This window comes from Castor canadensis, chromosome 15 (genome assembly GCF_047511655.1).
Source record: "Castor canadensis chromosome 15, mCasCan1.hap1v2, whole genome shotgun sequence".
Taxonomy (NCBI): domain Eukaryota; kingdom Metazoa; phylum Chordata; class Mammalia; order Rodentia; family Castoridae; genus Castor; species Castor canadensis.
This window is the reverse complement of record NC_133400.1, coordinates 67517131-67539186: the sequence shown is the minus strand read 5'-3', so window position 1 is coordinate 67539186 and position 22056 is coordinate 67517131. Positions and strand designations below refer to the sequence as shown.

The window sequence follows — 22056 nt, the reverse complement described above, 5'->3', positions numbered from 1 at the left end:
AAACCATCAATATACATGCCCCTTTCATATTAGGATGTGTATGTTTATCGTATCTTATTAATGTTGCTAAAATCTTACTAGGGAATAAAAAAGAGAGAACTGATGTCAATAGCTGGTGGCCTTGTTTCTTCTTATTCCCCCTTAGCCCAACTGTTTTACTTACCTGCATTTATCATTTCAGCACTTACTGGTCCTGAATGTGATTTCACAAATGACTTTAGGTGAGGACTGTGAAGCACACACTGCACCCTTTTTTGGGATATTCATCCTCTATTCTCCCAGAATCAAAGCTGCTGCCACCATTTCCCAGGGTCACCTAACGAAGAGTCCCTTGCTCACCCCTACTCCACTGGATCACCCAGCTGTTGTGGGATGGCTGTGGTCGCCCTGAAGGCACTCACCAGGGTGACAATGGCACATTCAGCAGTCAGCTGAGCAGCACTGAACAGTGTCCGAACAAATCGGTAAATCTGCTTCTGCTCTGGGTTGTGTTTGTCATAGTCTGGTGGCACTTCAGATTTCTAGAAAAAGAAGTATTTTCAGATACCTGTTCACCCAGTAGGAGCAAAAGAAAAAAAATCTCATGAAACACAAGGGGATTACCGAAAGAGGGTGAAGGTTTTCATCAAAAATATCTAACAGCATCCTTCCATCTGGGTCCCTGGTGGGGAAAACAACAGAAAATGGAGTTTTCTTTTAAGAATAAACGAGCTTCATTCAAAATACAACAAAAGTCACTTTGATTCAACTATATTTCAGGACAAAATATAACAGACACTGCTGGATAAGTTATGTTTCTTGTGGACAATACTTAATTCCTTTTGTTTTAACAGCCCAAGGAAATAAACAGTTGAAATAAGCAAAAATCTACACTTTAATTTTCTGAGTTTTCAAATGAACCAAATCAAGCAAAAGATTTAAATTTCTTTTAACATCTTGATTCTGAGCAAAGGCCAACAGATCTTCATGCACCACTACATAGTAGCTGACAAGAAGTACCAAGGGCGAAAAAGAAAGTTGATGGATCCTTGAGATCAATCTGAAAGTGTCACAACATGCAGCTCAACTACTTCACTGATGAGTTTCACAACCTAACACTGAAAAAGAGGCAACAAGTAGGAAGGCCTCACTCAATAATCTGTAAGCCTGTAAAAGAATGGCTGGTAGTTTCCAGGCTGGTCACTTCAGAGAACCATTAAAAATTTCCACTGTGCACCATGCCTCTGGCTGTGGCCACTCTAGGGACCTTGTATATCTAACCAGTGACAGTTCCATTTTCATATAATTTGAATTTTATCTAAAAAATGTTCTTTAAAAACCAAATGTGGAAACCACTGCTTCTGGTGCACTGCATGTAATTCCCATCGTCTGTGCTTCCAATGTCAATGAGGCTAAAGAACATCAGAAGGCTTCCAGATCCACCCCAACACACATCCATCACATCAAACACTATGATTTCTGCCTTTTCTGCTCTACAAATTTACCATTATCTCCAAAAATGAAAGAAGAGTAAGCTAGCAAAACAGCTCAATTTTCATTCCTGCATTTGGACAATAGGAATTGTTTTAAAGCTCAGGGAATACTCTCACTTCTCTTCAGATCACAGAAATCTTTCACATTTTCAAAGAGTGCTGGGTACTGACACTTGTGCTTACTTGTACTTGCCTGCATGAACCCAGGCAGCATTGATTTAGATAGACCAGAGTCAAAGAAAGGTTCACACTGAGAGCAGAGCCTGAAAGCATGGGCAGCTCCTTTTAGGTGTCCCTGACTACATATCCTTTGACACTCCATGCCCCAGCCATGAAGAACCAGCAGACCCTCTCACATCCATTATTGCCTCTGCAAGGTTCTCAAGAGGTTGTGTGACACAAACCTAGTGCTGCATCCCATTTTGCTGAGCAGCTGGGGGTCCTGTTCAATTTTCTGGATGAACAAAAGCCCCTGAAAAGCCATCCAGCTACTCCAAAAGTAATTGTAAAAATGAAAGCAGAGATTAGAAATATAAGTGGAGATTAAGAATGTGAGCCAAAATGACTGTGGGGGGAAAAAAAGACCGCATCCTCTGAGATGTGGACTATTTCCTTTCCCTTTCATGGAAAGCTATATAACCCAGATGAGAGCACCATGTTTCTCAAGCTGATGGCTCTATGGCCAGCCAGCACCAAAGGTTTGCTCACTATGATTTGCATAGGAAAGATTCTGTAGTCACACCTCCACTTCCCTAGAGACTTACAGGTGTCAATCAATCTGAATGTCTACAAATGCTCAGTTCTTCTGGCTGAACTTCACTGACTTTTGGCCTAATTTATTGCCACTAATCTAAAGGAGCAATAAGACTAACGGTTTGGATAATAGATTGGGTTCAAATCCTAATTACTCAATTTACTACTTATATGCTATTAATACAATTATTTAATCTCTCTGTGCCTTAATTCCTTGCCAGTAAAATGGAGATACTATCAGTATCACTTCACAGAGCTATTAAAACTAAATGAAGTAATACATGTACAAATGGTAAGAATTCTGAGTATGCACTTACTAAAGGTGGCTCTTATCATCACCACCTCTGGCTGAGGATCCATGACTTAAGGATCTATGATAGTATAAGAAGTGGGAAACCTGGGCTGGGGTGGAGCTCGGTGGTAGAGTATGTGCTTAACATGCATGCAACCCTGGATTCAGCACCAAAACAAAAACAAAACTGAGAAATCTCTTAAAGATGCTAATGCAAAACTGGTTTCAAAGCACATCTGAGTTACAGTAGTAATATTATAGGTTAGTTAAGGCTTCATAGTTTAAAAACTTTCTACCATAGAAATAAACTGCAAGACAAAATGTACATTTTCACTATTGTTCTAATTCAAGAGTTCCAAGGCTAAATGGAGAGAGTGAAGGAGGGCAAATATGATGGATGTACACTGTATATACATGTAAAAATATATCAACAAAAATGTTTTAAATTGTTCAAAGGAGGAAGGAGGTAGGAGGGAGAATGATGAAGGGGGTGAATCAAATTAAGATACATTGTAAGCACACTGTAAACATCACAATGAAATACCTGAACAACTAATATATGCTAATAGAAATGCAGGGGGAAAAAAAAGATTCCAAAGCTATGCTATTGTTAAGTCCTTACATCCAAAATTCTCTAGCACCACAGTAAACCACAAGTCACAACTATACTACAGAATGGAATCATGATAGAGAATACCTTTCCAGGTGTCCGCTTCAGATACTTGTGTTTTCCCAGAATACTGTTTGCTGGAAGCTTGGCTATCCCTCCACTCCCACTCCACTCTCCCCATTTGGGATCAGCCTGAAGGTGTTGTGGATCCCACTGGTTAAGATCCATGCTTGCTACCTAACTAGTTCATACCAGTTGTACTCATTATACTTATACGTGTAAATATCACAGTATTCAGTAAGAAATGACTGCAGTAACAGAGGCCTTTGTTCTAACAGGATGCTGTGGATAATTTGGATGCTAAAGAAAATCACTGAAAATAAATTTGCTATAGATTAAGTGAAGCCAAAACCTGAAAAATTCGATATTCAGAATGTTTTTACAAATGTCTTTAAGTTTTCTTACAACTGGGGGAAACAAAAACCACTTAGAAAGGATGAATTATAGATGTGGCATAATGTCCCAGATTTGAAACAAAGTTAACATTGAATTGCAAATAAACTGGCAAATAAATGCATTCTTTACATGTTTTGTGTTGAAATAAAATGCTTATGGTAGATTTTTTTTTAAATTCCCTGTTTTAAACGACTTTTTAAATTAACTGAAACATTGCCAGGTGCATTATATCAGAGAGAGGACTTCTACTACGTTAACATAGTTTATGTTTCGTATACCAAAATTTCCTCAACTGAATTCAAAAAATAAATTTAACATTTTCTTCATGTTAAAACTGCATATACAATAATTCTAAAATAACATGTTATAAAAGAGTGTTTAAATAAATTATACAGAAAATAATGAATGAAGAGGCAGCTGGACATTCTCAAGAATGTTTTGTTTCAACCACAAATACCCATTGGTGTCCTGTGACTTGACAGTAGTTCAGCACTTCCCTGGGAAGTCTATGAAAATATGAGTTAAGAATATAAAATCCAAAGGCTATGGCAGCTAGAAAATAACTGGAAAGCATAAAGGAAGATAATGTATGATGTGTTCAGCATAAAATTCATCATTCACATACCTGTTTTTGATGTGGTAATATATTGCAAGAGCTACACTGTAAAATGAAACACAGAAATTCAATGCATCATAAATGTATTCGGTATTTCATAATTATCTGATAACAGTCTGAACATCAATATTTATATAAAAGTCAAACACCGGAAGAGTCCTATTTCATTCAGAACACTGATCAGGAAATTCACTCTTCAAATTAAATCACTTCAATGTTCATTCCTGGGAGTATTAAGTCTTTTCTAGAAACAACAGAACTTCAAGTGAAATGTAGAAATAAACTGCTCCACAGAAATAAAAGCTTCATCACTTGTGAAAGAGACACTATATAAAAGACGTGCTACAAATTAAACATCTTAGAACTCTCTAACTCATTGCCTACTGGTAATCAGCTTATCTTTGATTTGGACATTCCTCTCCCTTCTGAGTATCCCCATTCTCTTAAGTGTCAAAGCCCCTGGCTAGAGTAAAGGTTTCGTCCTTGATCATAACCAAAACAAGTGAGAAATGCTGGCACTTCCCAGATGGATTCTGATGCCCTCCCTTTTAGTTGAGGCCCACCTACCCAGATCCCAGACACACATTTTAAAAGATGATACTTTTTAAAGTCACTGAACTATTAACTGAAGGAATTTCAAGTCTGGGAGGTGCAAAGAAAACAGCTGTCCCCTTACACCAAGGTTCCTCAACCTTAGCTGCCTATTGGAACATCTTATGGTGGTTTCAAGGTCCAGATACCCAGGCTACCCCCAGATGTCAGAGAGATAGTGAACATCAGAGTGTTTTTAAGCAGTCTGGGCTGGAACCAGTGAGACATACTTGTAACTTAGGTGCTTGTTCCTCCCAGGCTTGACCAATGAACTATCAACTGTTACCAAGTATTCCTACCAGGCTCTCATGTGTCTATGTCAAAACCAGTGGCAATTTTTTAAATCATCCAAGGGTGATGTTCAGAACTGAGTCAGATCCATTGTGAGTCTCAAGAGCTCCCACAGTTCTTGAAAGCAAGGCTGACTTTACCTTGGTGTCACATCTCACTTCCTGGGAAGAATGGGGAAGCTGGCAGCTCTCATCCTGGACTATCAGAGCTCAAGCAGGTACCAAGAGCAACATGGTGAACACATCTTCAGGGCTTTCTATTTCTCTCCACAAGGCCAACCCACTTAATCAAGAAAACACTTCCAAGAAGCACTGGCCACCCATTTCCCAGCAGTCAATTTCAGCCCAGAGGAGCAGTATAAGGTTACACAAAAACCTACACTGTGCAGCGAGAACACATCTCTTCCATTTGGGTTTATGCCCACTAGTCATTTACTATACTCAAAGGCCAGGTCAATGAGGGAGAGGCTACATTTCCATTAGAATCTCAGAAGCATGCAGCCCTACAGAGAATGAATTCTACAGAAAAAGCATCGCCATCCAAGTGATGGGACACTGTACATCGAAGCTGTTGTAGTAGCCACCACCTGACCAAGGCTGGGACTGTCACATGTAGTTCAGTTCAGAAAGGGGCTTTTAAAAACTTGATTCATTAAAAGAGATCACTTCATACCTAACATGTATTGCCATTAAATGTGTACTTTCTTAAACAAGCATACAAATACAACGTCCCTGATTCCTCACACTTGGGTTGTTGACCACAGGCTCCAACACTTCAAGTGCTCTGAGATACCTACCGTGAGTGGCTGCTGACATTACAAGAAAAACCAGAGAATGATGGAGGGGGTGAATTTAACTAATGTATATTTTAAGCACTTTTGTAAATGTCACAATGTACCCCCAGTAAAATAATATGATAAATAAATTTTAGAAAAATTTTTAAAAGAAATAAAAATAAAAACCAGTGCTCCCTGCCTTCAGGAAACTGAAGCCCCCAAAAGGGAAGTGATTTGATCCAAAGCACCCCCTTCCTCCCTCCTAAAGTCCACTTGAAAATACAGAACTAAAGCCCCATGTTGAATTCTGCTAGAATCCTCTCTGCTGATGAAAGAGCCAAGGGCAGTCTCTCAACTCCAGGCATCACAGTTTACTATGCCAGAAGGTCTAGTGAACTGCAGCCCAAGTCTTCAACTGAGCCTACAGGAGCCTTGTTTTATTTAGAAGGCAAACTAAGAGCTGCATTATGCCAAGATGTCTTCAATCAACAATGAAAGGGTAAAAGGTATGCACAAAAATTAAAAAATGTATCTTAGAGGTCATCTATATTTAAAATAATTTAAAATGTTCTTTTTGCATGATGATAATTGTACTTATAAGCGCTGTCCTTTGAAAAACACTCTTTAGAAAACTGAATTTTTTATAATTCTATTTTTGTTATTTATATCAATAACTGCAAATTATCTATTTTTGTACTCAATTATATTACAATAATTTACTGTCTTTGTATTTATAAGGTATTATGTATGATATTGATAACTTATGATACCATATAATAAAAACAAGTTAAATAATAAAACAAAAATAAAATGTTATTTTTATATAAATAGTAATATGCAGAAATATTCCAAACACTGAAATCTTAACAACCAACCAAAGCCACTTTTTAAAAAGAATTCCTCATTTTCAGTGTTCCTCCCCTCCCCAAATTTTATCACCCCTCCCAGAGCCCACAACCAGCCAGCATCAGTGTAAAGAACAGAAAGAGCATTCAGTTAGGCAGAAATCTTCATACCCACCATTTAATTGTATACTTGAGGTTTGGTTGACTGACTGTGCTATCATCAAGGAAAATAGTGGAGCATGAACTGTATTTCCTTGCTATTTGTCCAGGAGGATGCTAGAAAACAATGCAACAAGACAAAGACAATTACACAGGGTTCAAAATTCTTCCAATCAACATCAACCGTTCATATGAGATCAGGCAACAGAAAGAAAACGTTTTAATGAGAAGTGTTAACACTACCACCACCACCAACAGGACAAAAGTACTTTACTATAAAATGAACTTCTTTGTTCTTATACATATAAATTGCCGCCACCACCACTCCTAGTCCCCAATCTTCTTCACCAGGAGAACAGTACACATTTACAATCAAGCATCACTGTGATTGTTCCAGAGTCCATAAAACTATGGGACCTCGGTAAAGTATGGAATGTATGGCTCTCTATTTCAAATGAAGTCTGTCATTAGGTGACATCTTAGTTTTATGCTCTAAGGTCAAGTCAAAAACCCACTGTCCCAATTTCTCTATTCTTGGGATATAGTTGACCTGGGGGGAATGGAAAATGCAGCCAAGGCTAATTTAAAATCTCCTGGCTAATCTGCTTAAATTTTAGCAAGGGAAGTTAAATAAAAGTATTCCTTTATTAAGGACAAAAAGCATTTTGAAGGGAAACATTGTCTGATGCTTTTGAAAGCACGACCTTTACTAATAAACAGTAATTTAATAATAATAAAATGCCTTTAATACTATGCCTGTATACTCTCATGACTGGTTCTTTCACAATTACCTCAGTTTTGAGTTCTGTGGAAAATTTTAGAAGCACTTCCAAAAGGTAATGGTGAAGAAAATAGAGTTTAAATTACACACTGAGTGATAAGCGGATTTTGACAACAGCTTGGGAAACATGATTTGTAGACATCGATCTGGATAATTCATGGTCAGAAAAAAAATCAAATAATGCAAACAAGTTCCTACTTGCCTGATGCTATGTTGCCAATGTAAGTGTCATTTTCAGCAACCATAAGCCCTTAGAGATCATGAAATTGCCTGCCTGAACTGCCCACAATTAGCAAAATCCTTGGGGATACACAGTTCATGAATTTAGTCAGGAAGCTTTGATGCCAATTAAAGACCAAATGCCCTGTTCAAGGCTTTGACATCTGCTTTCTATTTAATAAATTCCTTCTGTAACAAAATTATGAAAATTTGCAGCAGTCAGAGAAGTACATAAACAATGCCACAAATATAATTTCCTCTCAAACACTAATCAATACTGGTTAGTATTTTGGGTACCGAATTCCTTAAATCACAGCTAGAGGGCACTACACTAATAAAGCATTCTGACCCTCTCCAGCTAGCTCTCACTTTTTAAACAGCATCAAGTCAGAGAAAAATAACTAAGAGTCAGGAACTCTAGTGTTCAGACTTGTTCTTAGGCTTCTCTCTTGAGCTCACACTATTAGGTGCTTGTATAGGAAAGAGCATGAAGAAAAGTTCAAGTTACAACTTAAGTGTTCATTTTAACCTGACATTTCCACATCAAGTGAATCACAACATTCTCATTAAGACAATCCAAAAGCATCAAAAACAATTCTCTTTCTCTTTTAATCTCTTACAGCAATTACCCCAAAATCACATAAAACTTATCTATCAAAAGCTATAAAATGGGTGGCAAGCTCTCAAAATCCTTAAGGAATTTCCCTCACAGAGGCAAACATCTACCATAAACAAAATTATCAGTTGGGCAAGGTGTGGCACACCTGCAATCCCACAACATGGGAGGTTGAGGCAACACGAGAGAGGTCAAGGCTAGTCTGGGCCACAAAAACAACAAAAATCAACACAAGCTATGTTTATCACAAAAATCCAGTAATTGATATGATGATGACTTTTTAGAGATATGGTTGTTAATAATCCCAACAACAAAGCAAAAGGATTTCACTTCTACTTCTTATAGGGTTTCAACTACACATTCCATCAAGATCAAAATGTGACAGGAACTGCAAAGAACTAGTTTCCCTAAGAAAATACAACCATGAGGTCGGGAAGGAGACAGGTGATGCACTCAGGCAAGTACAGCCTGCATTCCCTTCTAATCTAAGACATCACCTTTGTGGGCTAAGGAGCAGGAACAGCCCGGGGTGGGCACAGACAGAAGGTTCAGAGCATTAACTCAAAGCTAGTCATACAAAGCAACTCAGACCTTTCAGGATCACCCCAGCTGCTAGTTTGAGGATTCAGAACTAAGAGCTGATATGTTGAACCCTTAATTTTTCAAGGGAATGTCAAGTCAGCTTTTAAACTATTTAACAATTTTATGACTAAAAACCCTGAATGTTAAGTTGTAAAGAATTTTGGTTTCGGGGCATCTCATCAACCTAAATACGATTTGGCATTAACTCATTGAGATTTGTACAATGTAAGTTTCTTTTGACCTGAAACCCTACGCCACTAAGCTGAAATCGCTAGAATCCTTCTACCAGGAAAGCTCTTGAGCCTAGGTCTGCTTGCCTGTTTTGGTTTTTGGTTTGAGTGATTCCTCTTAGGATGTAGCAGATGTGGGTCCTGTGATTCTTTAAACCTCTGAAGGCATAGAAGCATTAGATACATTCACTGAAACATATTTTAGCTTGTTCTTTTTAAGTGGCACACGGTATGTTGGATGGCTCTGTTTTAGTCTAAATATTTTAAAATTTGTTGCCCATGATCTAAAAAAATCACTACACTTATACATGTTAGGGGTGGGGAGGGGTCACTCTTTCACTTAGGCTCCAGTCTCTGCTAGTAAAACACACAGCTGTTAAGATGCACTGGAGAAACAGCAAATACAGTGGTTAAGAAGACAGACACTGGGGCCACAACTTAGGTGTGAATGTGACCCACTGAAACTACCTATGTGACCTAGGCAGGTCACTTTGCCTCTCTCTCTGAACCATTGTTTCCTTACCTGTAGAACAGAGATGAAAGTAACAGCCCCTTCCTCACAAAGTCATTATGAGGAGTACCTGAGTTAAAAATTTCTAAGTGCTGAAGTGCAGAGCTGACACCTATGCTTAGTAAGAAACCAAATACATTCACCATTTACAAGAATGACAGGAACGCTTTTTATGCCTAATGTCCATAACGTTTTAGAACATAAAAGAAAATGCCTAAGACAGTGCCTTACTTGATAAAGATGGTCATAATACTACAGATAGCTTCGAGAGATTTTCTCAAGAATGACAACTATCTCGAGGGCCAACCACAAACTCTGCTTACTAGGTGAGCAGGGACAGTCTGATTAGTGGGAAGCTCAACTGTGGATTATTTCTAAGGAAATAAATTATTTTTGAAACAATGCGCATTTTACAAATTAAATTACCAAGATGTGGAATTACAGAACTTCAGAGCTACACTGCAATGAGATCATCCAGTCTGCTTATTTATGTAATGTCCACAGTGAAAAATAATTTACATAATGTCCGCAGTACAAGGTCCACTGATACATAAAAATTATTGGAAGAGCTGTCATGTGTCCCAAATAATGAAGATTATCTTCTTAGATAATTCCAATATTGATGTTTGTTATACACAAAGACACACAGACACAGACAACCGCACACATGCACATATACGCCTTCTCAAATCCCTAATTTCCCTGTAGGAGTGTGCATCACAGACAAAAAGGACCCACTGTGCCCTGTCTGCTCAACTCTTGCTTGTTCCTCCCTGGCAAGTGGTTTTGCAATACCTCCCAACTTATCTCACACCAGGGCTACTAGTTCCTCCACCTCTTCCATCTGTCTTTCCAAGCTGGCTCACACCCCACATTCCCTTTCCATTCACAAAGAGCTCCCTGCTGCTATACCAAGAAGTGTTTCTCAGCCCTGGTATTAATTTGATTTTTGACTTGAAACTCTTCTTTGCAGTATTGGAGACTGAATCCAGGGCCTCACAAGTGTTCTACCACTTAAGCTACTATATTGTATTTTCTTTTTAAAAGAGTCTTGCTAACTTTGCCAAGGGTGGCTTCAAATTTGTGATCCTCCTGCTTCCACCTCCTAAATAGCTGGAATTATACACACGCACATGTGGCTCCCTATCTTTCTTGCTATATAGTCTCAGTCCCTTTTGTAAATTTCACTTCTCTGATCTCCATCAAATGGAATGGGCTTTTCTCCTCCTGCTATAATCTCTCTACTAAGGAGCAGCTCTCTTCTGAGCTCACCCTGCCTGTGTTACATGAATCTGTTCCTCTAATCAACTCTGATGTCTTAAAACCACAGTGCCACAGAACATTCTTGAATCTTCTGCCTTCCTTTCTTTTAAACACTTCCATCAATAGTTGTTGATTCTACTTCCTAAGTACCTTTTAGAAGTCATCCTTTCCTCTTACAGTTCTCCAACCACTATAGGGTATCATTTCTCACCTGCATTACTGCAACAGTCATCACCTGCCTCTTGGCTCATTCCTCTCCTCACCATTCCTCTTTCTGCAAAGCAAATTATGGGACTTCCCTGTTTAAATGATCCTGAGGCAGACACTCATCACTCTTCATCTCTCCACATGCAACATTCACTTCCTCCTTCCATGCATGCTGCACCTAATTATGCCTAATTAAACCATGACAGGAACAACATCACTTTTACTTAATGCCCATCACATGTGAGCCAGCAATGTACGTGTATTCATGTACAGTTCACAAGCACACCCAGCAAAGCAGGTAAAATTCCCATTTTATAGACAAAGGAGGTCAGAGAAATAAAGTAACATTTCCAAGGTCAAATCTAAGACACCAGAGCTCAGAGTCATGCTTTGTCTAGCTCCAAAGTCTATGCCTTCTTACATATAGAACTTTGCTGACACCATTCATTCTCCAGAACTCTGCTAACAGCCCTTTGTGGTGCCCCAAGACCTGTATGGGCCCAGTGTCCCTCTCATATTCTATGCGCCCTGTTCTTGCCTTCCACAGCAACGACCACTCTCCACTGTCATTTGCTGCTCACTCACCTATGTTCTAAGGCCTAGACTCTGTCTTGTGGGTAGACTGTATCGTTTTCTTGAGTCAGCAAATGAGAAGCAGCTCCATACCTGGGACCAGCATGCCAATGACCATGGGAAAATTGCCTCCAAGATGGCAGCAGAGTCCTCTGTGAGCCCATGATATCAATGCAGCCATGTCCCAGCAAAGAGTGTGCCTATGACAAGGATCAGAAGTTTGTGGCAAAGGTCTATGCAATTGGTAGTGAAATGTTGACATGCCCAGACACAGTGAAGTAGAGCAGTGGCTGGCAGAACCAAGGAGCCAAAGCTAATGTGATGAGATGCTCCAGGACAGAGGGTAAGAACACAGCTGCAGCCAGCGGCCTAGTGCTCAGGGAAAAGCTCTGCCACCTAGCAGTCATCTAAACATGGTCAGGCTACTCAAGGAGGACTCATACGTCCTGCCTGCTGGTTACAGTCTTAATTTGGCCCTGCTGTCCTGGAGAAACCAGTGGCAGCACACTTTTTCACACTCAAAAGCATCCTGAGTGAGGCTGTAAGTTAGAAGATCACTTAGGCTTAACCTCTCCCATGCTATCTGTGATACAGAAAACAGAATCTGTCCCTCAATGTAAGGGCCACATGGGACAATACTTTAAAGTGGTCACTCACAGACATGCTCAACCAACTGGGGTGACATAGTAACACTCCAGAATCTCTGGGCTTTAATGCTGCACCTTTAAAAACTTTTTAATAGACTATTTTTTTAGAGAAGTTTCTGATGATATCAAAATTGAATGGGAAGTACAGAGAATTCCCATATACCTCTGACTCCTGTACAAACATCCCCCCCACCCCTGCCACTATCCACATTCATCACCAGAGTGACACATTTCTTACAACTGATGAGCCTGCACTGCATACATTATTACTTAAGGTTCAGAGTTTACATTAGGGCTTGCTCTTGGTGCTGTATATTCCATGAGTTTTCAAAAATGCAAAAAGTATCGCACAAAGTATCATAAGTAGTTTCACTGTCCTAAAAATCCTCTGTGCTCTGCCTAGTCAACTCTTCCTTCTCCTTATCCCCTGTCATCTACTAATTAATGTCCCATTTTCAATGACTAGAAGGAAATGGTCCTCCTTACTTCTTAGGGCTTGATAAGATCACATAAAAATAAAGCATTAAAATGAGGTAATATTAGAGGAAAAGAAGTGGTAAAATTGTAGTTTTTTAAATGCTATAAATAAAATTTCTGAAAGCAAAAGCTTCTTTGTTTTAAATCCTAATTCAAAGGAGGACAAACTATGATCTCTATAGAGAAGACAAAATGCTGTCTGCAGCCTCCTTGGAGTACTGAGGAAGGAAATTTGGAATCTTTACTAAGAACTACCTAAAGGCTGGATGTGGTTGGGACATGTGCAGGCAAGAACACAGGAGAAGAGGCTGGGCTGGCCCCTCTGTTGCCTGCCACCTACTAGATACTCAGTAAGTGTCTACACCGAACCTAAAGGAGTGGGTCAAGTGGGGTGAAGCTAGATGCCAGTACAGTCTGGACTTCTTAAGTATGCGCAGGCCCAGAGCACTTAACAGCAAGGGTAGAGCCTTGGTCAGGACAATGTCCACCAGGTGGAAGCCACGGGGCTGGGTAATTCCCTCATCTTTCCTATAACACCAGGGGCAGGGACACAAAGAGGAGGGAAACCAATCAGAGGACAAAACCCTCATCCTTGACCTCAATGTATTAACTAAACAGTATTCCATGGAAAGAAAAAGGAGGAATGGGCAGTTTTTAGAAAGATCAATTTTTACACTAAAAGGTTGAAAAAGCAAATAGTTACAGAGTTAAGAACAAAGGGGATAAAATTATTCTGTGAAAGCAGAAAACCACACCAATTTTGAACATCACGAACAAAAACAGGCACTGGAAGTGTGGCTCAAATTGTACAGCACCTGCCTACCAAGCACAAGGCCCTGAGAGTTCAAACCTCAGTTCCACCAAAAACAGAAAAAAAAAAAAAAAAAAAAGAACAAAAACAGGGAAAATGCCAATTTTGAGGGAGAGTTCAGCTCTCTTGAGTCATGCATGCCATTGCTACTAAGTAATTACATTCAAATTTACTTCAACTGCTAGTGCTAGTCAAATCTTGGCCTTGTTATCGCACCATGCACTGACTCTCTAAGAAGAAGCACTTCTCATTAGAATTCTGGCTATGAGATAAAATCCAGAACTACCATCCTTGAGGACTCGCGTGATCCAAGGGAGAGGTGCCCTGATGGCCCTGAGGCTGCAGACAGGACTGCCTGGCTACAAGTGCCCTCAAATTACTTGTTTTTCTAAGGCAATAGTCATGTTTTTCAAGTTGTGGTTTTTAGGGCAGGATAGGGTGAGAAATAAGATGTATTTATTCAACTGCAGGTCTTAAAATGTTTTTACTGTACAAAAAGCTCCAAAATTGGGTTAGACTTGCCCTGAAATGTAAGCAATTCTAGTTTCTTTCCTACTTAGAACTCTCTTTTCCACATAATCAACTGAAATACACCAAAGGCTTTACAATGCAAATGGTGAGGGATCTTCACATATCCTATTTCCACTGTTGTCCATAGCTGTCCTATAGACGGGAGGCAATTGGTACCATCCTTTGCTCCAGGTGACTAAAACACTTTGCCAAGTGACACAGCAACCTACTATATCTTAAGGCACAGAAGTACCCAGAGAATTAGAATTCAGGCCACTTGACTCCTAGTAAAATGATCTTTCTAAACCAAACTGACCTTAAGTAATACATCTTCACATTTCTCTGAGACAAGTTATATTAGCCATTCCTTCTTTGGGAAGAAATTTGAAAATCCAACAAACAAAAAAGTAGGGAAGAAATGTGCTTTGAAGAAGAAAGGATATTAGTGATCAGAGTTTTAAAAAATCAAATTCATAGGACAGCAAATAAATAAAATAACAAAAGCTGAAGACTAATTTGGAAAAGTCTGGTAACTCCCCACAATGTTAAATACTGAGTTATGATACATATTATCCAGTAACTCTACTCCTATGTATATCCTCAAGGGAAATGAAAGCATGTGTCACACAAAAACTTCTACAGAATATTTATAGCATGAAATTCTGGTGGGGAAAACCCAAATTAATGTGGACTGATTAACAGATTAGCAAAACATGGTGTATATATACATAAATGAATTATTATTGGGCCATAAATAGGAATAAAGTTCTCATAAATTCTACTATATGGATGAACCTTGAAAATATTATGCTAAGTGAAAGAAAATGGTTACAAAAAGGCATATATTATATAATTACATTGAAGTGAAATGTCCATAGAGACAGAAAGATTAGTGGTTGTCAGAGGCTGAAGAAGGAGAGGAATAACAAGTGGCTGCTGGTGGGTACAAGATTTCTTTTGGGAGTGATAAAATATTTAAAACTGATTATGCTGATGGTTATATAATTGTGAATACACTAAAAAACACTGAATTGTATACTTTAAAATAGTGATTTCTATAATATATAAATTATATACCAATAAAGCTATTTTTAAAAAGTAAGTTTTTCATAAAGAGAAAACATTTAAAACTCAAAGTCAAGAAAAAATTCTATGGGATCCTAGAATTGGAAATGTAAGGTATATGAATTTACAGTTTCTGAAATATCTACTACCTAGTGATGTCTGTTGAATAGGACTGCCAGCAATGACACTCCAGTAACAATGAACACACTTTTCTTCTAACACCATTTGCCAGTAAAAGGAATCTAGGCTCCCTGGAGAAATAACTGGTTTGGCTTGAGAAAAAGGAGATGCAAGATGAGGCTGGACTATCTTACTGTAGCAAAAAGCACAGGAGTGCAATGGCCCCCGAAAACAGGCAGGAGTAGCAATACTTATCTCGGACAAAGTAGACTTCAAAAATACACTAATCAAATGAGATAAAGAAGGACATTCCACAAATAAAAAGGGGAAATAGACCAAAAGGAAATAACAATTATCAACTTATATGCACCCAATGTCAATGCACCCAATTTCATTAAACATACCCCGAAGGACCTAAAAGCACATATCAACTCCAACACAGTGGTAGTGGGAGACTTTTAACATCCCACTATCGTCAATAGATAGGTCATCCAAACAAAAAAATCAATAAAGAAATCCTAGCTCTAAAACATACCATAGATCAAATGGACCAGTTGATGTCCATTTGAACATTTCATCCAACTTCTACACAATATACATTCTTCTCAGCAGCCCATGGAACTTTCTCCAAAACAGATCATATCCTAGGGCACAAAGCAAGCCTCAGCAAATATAAGAAAGTAGAAATTATACCATGCATTCTATTCGATTACAATGCAATAAAACTAAAACTCAACAACAAAAATAAAGACAAAAAACATGCAAAAAGCTGGAAACTGAATAACTCATTGCTTAATGAACAATGGATCATTGATGAAATAAAAGAGGAAATTAAAAGGTTCCTGGAAGTTGATGAAAATGAAAACACAACCTACCGGAACCTATGGGACACAGCAAAGGCAGTCCTGAGAGGAAAGCTTATAGTCATGAATGCATATATTAAAAAGACTGAAAGATCTCGTATCAATGACCTAATGATACATCTCAAACTCCTAGAAAAACAAGAACAAGCAAATCCCAAAACAAATAGAAGGAGAGAAATACTAAAAATGAGAGCTGAAATCAATGAAACAGAAACCAAAAAAACCATACAAAGAATTAATGAAACAAAAAGTTGGTTCTTTGAAAAAATAAACAAGGATCGATAGACCCCTGGCAAAACTGACTAAAATGAGGAAAGATAAAACCCAAATCAGTAAAATCAGGAATGCAAAAACGGAGATAACAACAAATACCATGGAAGTCCAGGAAATCATCAGAGACTACTTCGAGAACCTATATTCAAATAAATTTGAAAATCTTAAAGAAATGGACAGATTTATAGATACATGTCAATATCCAAAACTGAACCAAGAGGATATTAATCACCTGAATAGATCTGTAGCACAAAATAAAATTGAAGCAGCAATCAAGAGTCTCCCCAAAAAGAAAAGTCCAGGACCTGATGGATTCTCTGCTGAATTCTATCAGACCTTTAAAGAAGAACTGATACCAACCCTCCTTAAACTGTTCCACGAAATAGAAAGGGAAGGAAAACTGCCAAACACATTTTATGAAGCCAGTATTACACTTACCCCAAAACCAGGCAAAGACACCTCCAAAAAGGAGAACTATAGGCCAATCTCCTTAATGAACATTGATGCAAAAATCCTCAGCAAAATAATGACAAACCGAATTCAACAACACATCAAAAAGATTATTCACCACGACCAAGTAGGCTTCATCCCAGGGATGCAGGGGTGGTTCAACATATGAAAATCAATAAATGTAATAAACCACATTAACAGAAGCAAAGACAAAAACCACTTGATCATCTCAATAGATGCAGAAAAAGCCTTTGATAAGATCCAACACCATTTCATGCTAAAAGCTCTAAGAAAACTAGGAATAGAAGGAAAGTACCTCAACATTATAAAAGCTATATATGACAAACCTACAGCCAGCATTATACTTCATGGAGAAAAACTGCAACTATTCCCTCTAAAATCAGGAACCAGACAAGGATGCCCACTATCTCCACTCCTATTCAACATAGTACTAGAATTCCTAGCCAGAGCAATTAGGCAAGAAGAAGGAATAAAAGGAATACAAATAGGTAAATAAACTGTCAAAATATCCCTATTTGCAGACGACATGATCCTATGCCTTAAAGACCCAAAAAAACTCTACTCAGAAGCTTCTAGAAATCATTATCTACAGCAAGGTAGCAGGATATAAAATCAACAAAGAAAAATCATTAGCATTTCTATACACTAACAATGAGCAAATGGAAAAAGAATGTATGAAAACAATTCCATTTACAATAGCCTCAAAAAAAATCAAATACCTAGGTGTAAACCAAACAAAAGATGTGAAAGACCTCTACAAGGAAAACTATACACTTCTGAAGAAAGAGATTAAGGAAGACTATAGAAAGTGCAGAGATCTCCCATGCTCATTGATTGGTAGAATCAACATAGTAAAAATGTCGATACTCCCAAAAGTAATCTACATGTTTAATGCAATTCCCATCAAAATTCCAATGACATTCATTAAAGAGATTGAAAAATCTACTGTTAAATTTATATGGAAACACAAGAGGCCACGAATAGCCAAGGCAATACTCAGTCAAAAGAACAATGCAGGAGGTATCACAATACCTGACTTCAAACTATATTACAAAGCAATAACAATAAAAACAGCATGGTACTGGCACAAAAACAGACATGAAGACCAGTGAAACAGAACAGAGGACCCAGATATGAAGCCACACAACTATAACCAACTTGTCTTTGACAAAGGAGCTAAAAATAGACGATGGAGAAATAGCAGCCTCTTCAACAAAAACTGCTGGGAAAACTGGTTAGCAGTCTGCAAAAAACTGAAACTAGATCCATGTATATCACCCTATACCAAGATTAACTCAAAATGGATCAAGGATCTTAATATCAGATCACAAACTCTTAACTTGATACAAGAAAGAGTAGGAAATACTCTGGAGTTAGTAGGTATAGGGAAGAACTTTCTCAATGAAACCCCAGCAGCACAGCAACTAAGAGATAGCATAGATAAATGGGACCCCATAAAACTAAAAAGCTTCTGTACATCAAAAGAAATGGTCTCTAAACTGAAGAGAACACCCACAGAGTGGGAGAAAATATTTGCCAACTATACATCAGACAAAGGACTGACAACCAGAATATACAGGGAACTTAAAAAACTAAATTCTCCCAAAACTAATGAACCAATAAAGAAATGGGCAAGTGAACTAAACAGAACTTTCTCAAAAGAAGAAATTCAAATGGCCAGAAAACACATGAAAAAATGCTCACCATCTCTAGCAATAAAGGAAATGCAAATTAAAACCACGCTAAGATTCCACCTCACCCCTGTTTGAATAGCCATCATCAGCAACACCACCAACAACAGGTGTTGGCGAGGATGCGGGGAAAAAGGAACCCTTTTACACTGCTGGTGGGAATTCAAACTAGTACAACCACTCTGGAAAAAAAATCTAAACATAGTTCTACCATCTGATCCAGCAATACCACTCTTGGGGTTATACCCAAAAGAACGCAACACAGGTTACTCCAGAGGCACTTGCACATCCAATTTTATTGCAGCACTATTCACAATAGCCAAGTTATGGAAACAGCTAATATGCCCCACTACTGACGAATGGATTAAGAAAATGTGGTAGGGGGGGAGAGGGAGGGGGTGGGGTAGGCAAGAAAGGGGGTGGGGGGAATGGGGGAGAAATGACCCAAACATTGTATGCACATATGAATAAAAGAAAAAAAAAGAAAATGTGGTATTTATACACAATAGAATTTTATGCAGGTATGAAGAAGAATGAAATCTTACCATTCGCAAGTTAACGGATGGAACTGGAGATCATCATTCTGAGCGAGGTTAGCCAGGCTCAGAAGACCAAAAATCCTATGTTCTCCCTCATACGTGGACATTAGATCAAGGGTAAACACACAAGGACTTTGATCACATGATAAAACGAGAGCACACAAGAGAGGTATGAGGATAGGGAAGACACCCAAAAAACAAAATAGCATTTGTTGCCCTCAATGAAGAGAAACTAAGGCAGAAACTTTAAAGCTACAGAGGCCAACAGGAGAAGGGGACCAGGAACTACAGAAAAGGTTAGATTAAGAAGAATTAATTTAGAATGTAACACATATGTACAGGAAAGCAATCCGAGTCAACTCCCTGTATGGCCATCCTTATCTCAATTAGCAAAAACCCTTGGTTCTTCCTATTATTCCTTATACTGTCTCTTCAACAAAATTAGAGATAAGGGCAAAATAGTTTCTGTCTGATAGTGGGGGGGGAGGAGGCGGAGGGAAAGGGAGGGGCGGGGGGAAGGGGGGAGAAATGACCTAAACATTGTATGCACACATGCATAAAAGAAATAATAAATAAATAGTAAGTTTTTCATAAAGAAAAAAACAGTTAAAAATCAAAGTCAAGAAAAAACCCTAAGGTATATGAATCTACAGTTTCTGAAATATTTACTACCTAGTGATGTCTGTTGAATGGGCCTGCCATCAGTGACAATCCAGTAGCAATGAACACACTTCTCTTCTAACACCATTTGCCAGTAAAAGAAATCCAGGCTCCCTGGAGAAATAACTGGTTTGGGTTGAGAAAAAGGAGATGCAAGATGAGACTGGACTATCTTACTGTAACAAAAAGCACAGGAGTGCTTAAAAGGGGAACAAGGAAGTCTGTCCCAAGAACAGAGAAACTGGCTTGAAGAAAATTTCACTAGCTAACTCTATGTCAACTCTGTAGCAGTGAAAAAAGAGAAGTCTGTGGGTACACAATTAAGATGAATGGATGGACAGATGGATAAATGGACAGGTGGATGGACAGTTGTGAAGAGGAGGCCCTCCTTATTTATATAGAATGCACAGGGAGTGGTGGGCCTAGAAAATTACCATTTTGTACCCAAAATAATAAAGCCAGATTCAGACATGATCACCAGATGCTACATCTGGGTGTGCTAAAGGGCAGCTTATTTGCATGATGTTAAAGTGTCTGCCCATAGACTACTTAGTACTTTGCAAGGGGAAGCCGGCAGACATACAGTGGAGAATCTGGACAGCACCTTGCCTGCACTCAAAATCAGCAGCAGCAACACCACTGAACCCTTAAGGGTCCCCTAAGGGTTGGATGGAAATTACATGCCTGCAGATTTGATGCTCTCCAAGTGGCAAGGATGTAGTATTCTGGCTGTGAATGCTTACCTGCATCCTTCAGAAAAGCCAAAATAAGAACTACTATGCTAAAAACAATCCATTCCTCTGTATGCAACAGGTCAAGGTCATGAATGACAGAAAGGCTGAGGATATGCTCTGACAAAAGGACCGCCAATGAGCTCATCAACTAAATGCCTTGCATGACCCTGGACTAAAGCTGGTACCAGAGAATGAGATGCTATGAAGGACACAATGGAGCCACGTAACACAACTGGCAGATAGGCAGTTAATTAAAAAGAACTGTACAATGTTGGCTTCTTGGCTTTTATAACAATATTGTATTTAAAACAGGGAACAGAGTTGGTCTCAGGAAACATTCGATGGGGCATTAGAGGGTAAAGGGTGTGATGTAGGCAAATGACTCCAAAATAAATAATTCAGAAAAAATAATACATGACAATGATCAGAGGATGAGAAGAATGTGGTGCAACACTGGTTTCAAACTGGTGAATTTGGGTAAAGAATGTATTAGTTTTCTGTACTATTACTGCAACTGTTCTTAAGTTTGAAATCTTTCAAAATAAAAATTTTAAAACATCTATAAAAAAGTCAAAACACTGACTACAACACAGATGCTGGGGGTGGATGCTCTGCTTCAAGGATTAGAGAAAGTCTGCTTCATACAGGGCCTTTCTGACAAAGCCCCTGCTTCAAACACAAACTTTGTGCCTTCCCAGACTTCCTGTTTTTCTCTTTCCAGTCTCTATTCCAGTAGTCCCTGGGCAACGTACAGAGGCTGAGCTGAGGCTGAGAGCTGGGAAATGAAGCACAGGCGGCACTGTGCTGCTGATGAAGCACCCACTGCCTGTCCAGCTAGTGTGAGGAACAGGTGGATTATCTCTGCCTCAGTGACTGAAGACAGCAAACCGGGAAGTCACAGGCTGGCAAAGTAAGGACAGCTCCTTCCTCAACAGTAGCATCTGAAAAATGGAAAAACTGGGCACAGTGACCAAGACTTTGTACCTATTCAGGGATGAGATCTAATGTCATACAGAAAAGACCAGTGCTGCACACACGAAACTTCCCACTGAGAACATGCCATAAGTTTTCTGAGCTAAGTATTAACATCAGCACAATGGTCCCTTCATTAGGCTATCTTAACAAGGGCACCAGGGAAGCAAAGCTACCTGTCAGGTACCCTTTAGTTGTGTAGACCATTACACATTACAAGTACTACTTCCTTTGTGCCTCCTAACTAGAAGGACAAGGTGAAAGAAGAGGAAGGGTGGGCAAAGGAGGAAACAGGAAAGGGCAGGAAAAGAGAAAGCTGGGCACAAGGGTTTGATCCCAACCATCAGAGGGAGGAGAGAGAGAGAAAGAGAGAAAAAGAGA

The 22056-nt window shown here is 38.9% G+C and overlaps 1 protein-coding gene across 14 annotated transcripts in view; it reads right to left on the bottom strand.

Moving 5' to 3' along the window:
• LOC109700328 (cyclin-Y) overlaps positions 1-22056 on the bottom strand; it is a 666198-nt gene that overhangs the window by 467472 nt on the left and 176670 nt on the right. For all 14 annotated transcript variants that reach the window (XR_012442082.1, XR_012442074.1, XR_012442079.1 and 11 more), the window contains 4 exons: positions 6877-6977; positions 4209-4244; positions 604-661; positions 402-521 (listed from right to left, as the gene is read on the bottom strand). Coding sequence is in view for 4 of the 14 variants with exons in the window: in XM_074056412.1 (XP_073912513.1) it covers positions 402-521; positions 604-661; positions 4209-4244; positions 6877-6977 (315 nt within the window). In the remaining 10 variants the exon portion in view is untranslated. The remainder of the gene's footprint in view (positions 1-401; positions 522-603; positions 662-4208; positions 4245-6876; positions 6978-22056) is intronic.